This window comes from Uranotaenia lowii, chromosome 3 (genome assembly GCF_029784155.1).
Source record: "Uranotaenia lowii strain MFRU-FL chromosome 3, ASM2978415v1, whole genome shotgun sequence".
Taxonomy (NCBI): Eukaryota; Metazoa; Arthropoda; class Insecta; order Diptera; family Culicidae; genus Uranotaenia; species Uranotaenia lowii.
This window is the reverse complement of record NC_073693.1, coordinates 14,247,948-14,254,706: the sequence shown is the minus strand read 5'-3', so window position 1 is coordinate 14,254,706 and position 6,759 is coordinate 14,247,948. Positions and strand designations below refer to the sequence as shown.

Genomic DNA, 6,759 nt, shown 5'->3' with positions numbered 1-6,759 from the left:
GTAATAATGCGTATTTTCTCAAAATCTAGGCCAGAAATCTATGCTCTTTATTTGTATAACTTGGCATCAAAAAACGGATACTCCTCTTGTACTAAAGGAGACAAATGTAAGAAACAAAAAATCCTATGTAAAACTTTGCCCTAATAAACTCATTGTGTTTTAGCTTTGAGCTGCTCCTGCTCCTGCTCCAACTAGAGCTGCTGCGAGAACCTTTAGTGACTTATATTCCAACATCCTCAAAGATTTTCGAAAACCCTAAAGATTTCGAGATGGTCAATTCGGAAGAGGAAATTGATTGCCAAGATGGATTCGACTGTGGTGGATGCAACAGACCTAATTCGGTGGAACGGAGAATGGTGTCGTGCGATAATTGTTTAGGCTGGTGGCATCTGAGTTGTGCGAATCAATCTCCCGGCGTAAAGGATCGCCCATGGAGATGCACTAAATGCACATCACCTTCTGCAGACCCGTCAGAGTCCGTAAACACCGCCGATTTCAGCACACCCATCGTGCGATCAAAGGCTCCTCACTCCAGTTCAACGAGAATAGGAAGGGCTGAAGTTGAGAACGGAGCTAGGAAGAAATGTGCGGAATCCAACAAAGATTCGTCCGTGAGAAGTGCCGGCAAATCTGTGAGATCTACTACATCCAGCGCCCGCATCCGGACCGAACTTGAGTTGGCCAAATTGGTAGCAGAAAGAGAAATTAAAAGTCGCCGTATGAGAGAGGAAATGCGTTTCCTAGAAAAGGAACGGGCTATCCGTCTAGAAGAGCTTGCTTCTGAGGAATCCTTCTTAAAGAAGAAGCACCAGCTGGAAGAGAAGCTAGTAGAGGACTCGGGATCGGAAAGTATTTCCGAATCAGCGCCGAGTGGAAGTCAAAAGGCTGAGGAATGGTTGCGCAATCAGCTGGAGGAAAATAATAACGATCCGGAAGAGGTGTTCCCTCGGATAGTCGAACCGGGTAATCCGAATTCAGTTCATTCCGAACCTAGAAGTCACTCGGCACGAATCCGTGTGCCAATTATGAACCTGATTCCTGAAGTACCACCTCCAAAGCAACCCATAAATCCTTTCCCACAACCGGTAGCGTTTGCCAACCTGAATATTGGTCCGTCTGCAGAACAAGTGTTGGCTCGCCAAGTCTGGCCCAGAAAATTACCTGCGTTTGCCGGAGAGCCTGAGGAGTGGCCAATATTTTTCCATAGTTACGAAACGTCCAATGCTGCCTGCGGTTTCTCAGACGTTGAGAATCTTGTCCGTCTTAGAGAAAGCCTGCGAGGGGCGGCTCGAGAAGCAGTGAGAACAAAATTGACATTTCCTGACAGCGTGCCGAAGATAATGGAAACACTGAAACGTTTTTATGGACGGCCCGAAATCCTTAGAAGGAACATGCTGGCTAAAGTGCGCAAACTCGAATCGCCAAAATCTGAGCGTCTAGATAGCCTTATTAAGTTTGCCACAGCTGTACAGCACCTTTGTGACCAGCTAGAGGCTGCAGGTCTACGAGCTCATTTATCGAATCCCGATTTGCTCAGCGAATTGGTTGAGAAGCTCCCTGCTCATCATCAGCTTGCTTGGGTGAGATATAAACGCTCCTTCCCCGAGCCAACGCTGAAGGAATTTGGCCAGTATATGGAGGAATTGGCCGAAGACGCCTGTGAGGTTACCACGCTTGTACCGCCGAAACCTGAGACAGCGAAGTATGCAAAACCGTCGCAGAAGAAAGAGGGACATTTCCATGCTCACATTAACAGTGATGGAAACCAGGAAGAATATAGACAACGTAAGCCATGTCCAATCTGTGGTGGCATAGATCACCGGGTTCGGAACTGCTCGAAGTTCCAAGAACTAAATCTCGATTCAAGAAAGCGTGCAGTACGCCAGTGGAATTTGTGCGAAATGTGCCTGAATGAGCACGGTAATTGGAAGTGTAAATCAAGAATCCGATGTAACATCGAAGGCTGTAGAGTTCAGCACCATCCGTTGCTCCATGTTCCGGCGCAAGCCAAAAAGGGAGAAGCAACAGTCGTTAAATCTGTTTGTAATTCCCACAACGAATTCAGAAAAGCGTTTTTCTTTCGAATAGTTCCACTTACCCTGCACAACGGAAATCGCACTGTCGATACCTTTGGATTCTACGATGAAGGGTCATCACTGACCATAATGGAATCGTCATTAGCACGCCGCCTAGGAATAGAGGGAAAAAGGCATCCGCTGGAACTACAGTGGACTTCCGATGTAACCCGGAACGAAAATTCATCCAAGCTCATTAAATGCAAGATCTCGAAGTTGGGAGATCCGAAACAACATTCTTTTACCGCACACACGGTTTCGAAACTTGAGCTACCGAAGCAAACCCTCTGCTACGACGAATTAGCTAATCGTTATGAACATCTGAAAGATATTCCAATCAGTTCATTTAACGATGCGCAGCCTGAAGTGCTTATTGGGTTAGATAACATTGACATTTTAACCCCAATCGAAAGTCGGCAAGGTCAACCTGGCGAACCTGTTGCCGTGAGATCATTGCTCGGATGGGCCATCTATGGGCCTAACGAGGCAGGAGATAGAAATGACAAGAACTCTGTACGAGTTAACTTCCATCACTGCGACGCAGATCAAGAACTTAACGACCTCATCCGACAACATTTCGTTCTGGAGGAACCCCAGAACCCGTTTGCGCCGATTCTTGAATCTGCCGAAGATAAGCGATGTAAAACGATCCTAGAGGAAACCACGGTGTTCCGTGACGGTGCATACGAAACTGGTTTGCTGTGGAAAGCAGATGAAGTGTGCTTCCCAGATAACCGGTACATGGCTGAGAGACGTCTGAAATGCCTAGAGAGCAAGCTGTCAAAAGACCCCGAACTCCAGGCTAACGTGCACCAACAAATACGAGATTATTTGACAAAAGGGTATGCCCATAAGGCAACCGAAGAAGAGTTGGCAGAAATTAGTGCTGAACGCGTCTGGTACCTCCCCCTGAATGTGGTGTCGCACCCGAAGAAACCGAACAAAAGACGGCTGGTGTGGGACGCGGCGGCCTCAGTGGGTGGAGTTTCCCTCAACAATCAACTGTTAAAAGGCCCGGATTTACTGGTCCCCCTGCATTCAGTGATATGCAAGTTCCGAGAGTGGCGCATCGGTTTTGGTGGCGACGTAAAGGAAATGTTCCACCAAATCCGAATAAGAGCAGCAGACAAAAACTACCAACGATTCCTGTTTCGATTCGACGCAACACAACCGCCCGACGTGTATATTATGGACGTCGCGACGTTCGGAGCGACGTGCTCGCCCTGTTCGGCGATTTACGTGTTGCACAAAATAGCGGACGAGTGTCGGGAGGATTTCCCGAAAGCTACTACAGCTATCAAGGAGAAAACGTATATGGACGATTATTTCGATAGCGCCCCCACTTCTGAGGAAGCAGCTGATCGAGCGATTCAGGTGAAAGGAGCCCTTGCTCGGGCCGGATTCACCATGAGAAATTGGGTTAGCAACGATGAATCGGTGCTACAGGCAGTCGGAGAGAATTCGGAACAGAAATCGCTCTCACTTATCAGTAACATGGGAAGCGATAACATCGAGAGGGTCCTTGGACTGGAGTGGAACCCACGGCAGGATTGTTTCCAATTTCCTACCAGCCTACGTGGTGAGCTGGCGCCGTATGTTTGCGGCGAACGACGACCGACTAAGAGAATGGCTCTTCGATGTATTATGAGTCTTTTCGACCCATTGGGTCTTCTGTCCCCGTATACAATCCACGGGAAGATGCTGTTCCAAGATCTTTGGAGATGCGGCATACAATGGGATGACGACATTCCGGATGAAGCTTTCGAGAAATGGGTCCGATGGACAAAGCTTCTCCAAGAAATCAACAACCTTCAGATCCCCAGGTGCTACTGTGGTGGAGATCATGCTGGAGGGTACGAAACATTGCAGCTACATGTGTTCACCGATGCCAGTGAACTGGGCTACGGATGCGCGGCGTATTTCCGTGTCATCGAGGATGGAAAAGTGAAATGCTGCTTGGTGATGGCGAAGGCTAAGGTGGCCTCCCTCAAGGTGCAATCGATTCCCAGAAGAGAGCTTCAAGCCGCTGTGTTGGGTGCTAGGATGATGATAAACGTTTGTTCTAGCCACACGGTGGAAATCAAGGGGAAATTTCTTTGGACGGATTCTACCACCGTCTTGTCCTGGATTAGATCTGACCACCGAAGATTCAAGCAATATGTAGCCGTTCGCATCGGAGAAATTCTGACCTTAACAGATTCGGATCAGTGGCGCTGGGTGCCTTCGAAAGAGAACATCGCTGACTGTTTGACCAAGTGGAATAAAGATACGGATCCAAAACCGGATGGTCGTTGGTTTAATGGCCCATCATTCCTGTACGAACCTGCTGATAGATGGCCACAACAGAAATCACCGAATGAAAGCACCAACGAAGACTTGAGAACCCACTATCTTTTCCACCACATTGATATTCCCATTCAGCTAATTGACATTGCTAGAATCTCTAAATGGACCATATTGGTACGCATACTGGCTACGGTTATGCGATTTATTTCGAATTGTCGTCGACGAAAGAAAGCATTGCCCATCGAGACGGTACCTTCCGTAGAGAATGTGAAGCGATACGTAATGCGAACCATCCCGAATATCGAAACACCGTTGAAGCAATCCGAATACCAATCAGCCGAGAACATCCTTTGGCGATTGGCTCAAAGTGAGCACTACCCTGATGAGGTGAAGGTGCTGATATCAAATCGTGAAAGAGCCCTAGAGGATTTAATCAAGATTGAGAAAACTAGTTGCCTGTATCAACTCTCCCCGTTTGCTGACGAATTTGGTGATATTAGAGTGGAAGGAAGAACCGTGAATGCGCAGTACGCGTCCTTCGATTCCCGATTTCCAGTAATATTGCCCCGAGAGCATGTAGTTACCCAAAGGCTTTTGGAGCATTATCACCGAATTTTTGGACACGCAAACAGAGAGACAATTGTCAACGAAGTCCGTCAGCGTTTTCAGATCGCGAATCTGAGGTCCGCTGTTAACGAAGTATCGAGAAGCTGCCAGGTATGTAAGATTAAAAAATGTAAACCACATTCACCAAGAATGGCGCCATTGCCAGAGCAAAGATTGACACCGTATACCAGACCCTTTGCGTATACCGGTGTGGATTATCTCGGGCCGTTGGAGGTAACCGTTGGCAGGCGGAAGGAAAAGCGATATGTAGCGGTCTTCACATGCTTGGTAGTCCGTGCCGTTCACCTGGAGCTGGCGTACAGCTTAACGACGGATTCCTGCATAATGGCGATCAGGAGATTTGTGCGAAGAAGAGGTCCCCCACGCCAAATATTGTCCGACAACGGGACGAACTTTGTCGGTGCCGATCGCGAGCTTAAACGACAGATCAAGAGAATCAACATCGACTGTTCCGAGACATTCACCAACGCCCGAACAAGCTGGTTATTCAATCCGCCCTCCGCTCCCCACATGGGTGGAGTATGGGAGCGGATGGTGCGAAGCGTGAAAGAATCGATGAGAGCTCTCGACGACGGAAGGAAACTCAACGACGAGATTCTGCTGACGGTGTTGGCGGAAGCAGAAGCTTTTATAAACTCTCGTCCACTGACGTACATGCCTCAAAGTTCGGTCGACTACGAAGCGTTGACACCCAACCACTTTTTGGGTAACTCCACGGGAGATCAGGACCCTATGCGTGATCCAATCAGTCTCAGCCAAGCACTGCAAAGCAGTTACCTTCGTTCGCAGTATTTAGCTGATGCTACATGGGACAGATGGCTGAAGGAATACTTTCCTAATATGAACAAGCGGTCCAAGTGGTTCGAAGATGTGGTGTCGGTTAAACTTGGAGACCTGGTGTATATTGCGGAAGGCAGTCGGCGTACCTGGATCCGAGGAAGGATCGTGGAGCTAACCCCGAACAAGGATGGAAGGATCAGACGTGTTGCAGTACAAACGGCATCTGGACGACTCGAGAGACCGGTGGCGAAGCTGGCCGTTATGGAGATAGGTAACGGTGAATCCGAGCAAGGTGATACGGAGGCCGTTCCGGATTCACGGGGTGGAGAATGTTCTGGCATCCCTGACGTCGCTGCATCTGAACAGACCTAACGGCCACGCTACGAACTGTCAAACCAGAAAACGGTTAGAAGTGAAAATTTGCGACGAACCAAGAAAGACAAGTGACGCTCTGCGTATATTTTATAAATTAACGATAGTTTTAGTTGTTAAAGTTGTTTGTGCCATTCGTGAGTACCTTTTTAAATTGTTGTGAACCTTTGACTAAATCTAACTTTTTGTAATATTTAGCGCACATCGGTAAAAACCCGATCTAAGGCTGATACCACGCACAGTCGAGCATTCCTTTCAAAAGGGCCGATATAGGTTAGATTTTCTTTTATTGGTATCAGAATTATTTGTAATAATGCGTATTTTCTCAAAATCTAGGCCAGAAATCTATGCTCTTTATTTGTATAACTTGGCATCAAAAAACGGATACTCCTCTTGTACTAAAGGAGACAAATGTAAGAAACAAAAAATCCTATGTAAAACTTTGCCCTAATAAACTCATTGTGTTTTAGCTTTGAGCTGCTCCTGCTCCTGCTCCAACTAGAGCTGCTGCGAGAACCTTTAGTGACTTATATTCCAACACAAGGAATGACGACCAAACCAGGTAAGCTGAAAATTTTTCGATTATTTAATTTCATCTGTTATTTATGAAAATAACCTT

General features: G+C 47.3%; 1 protein-coding gene across 1 annotated transcript; it reads left to right on the top strand.

The window, feature by feature from the left end:
* The first annotated feature begins 269 nt into the window (after positions 1–269).
* LOC129751986 (uncharacterized) lies at positions 270–6,140 on the top strand. The gene has a single exon (XM_055747779.1). It carries the CDS (start codon positions 270–272, stop codon positions 6,138–6,140), a length of 5,871 nt encoding a protein of 1,956 aa, XP_055603754.1.
* Positions 6,141–6,759: the final 619 nt, after the last annotated feature.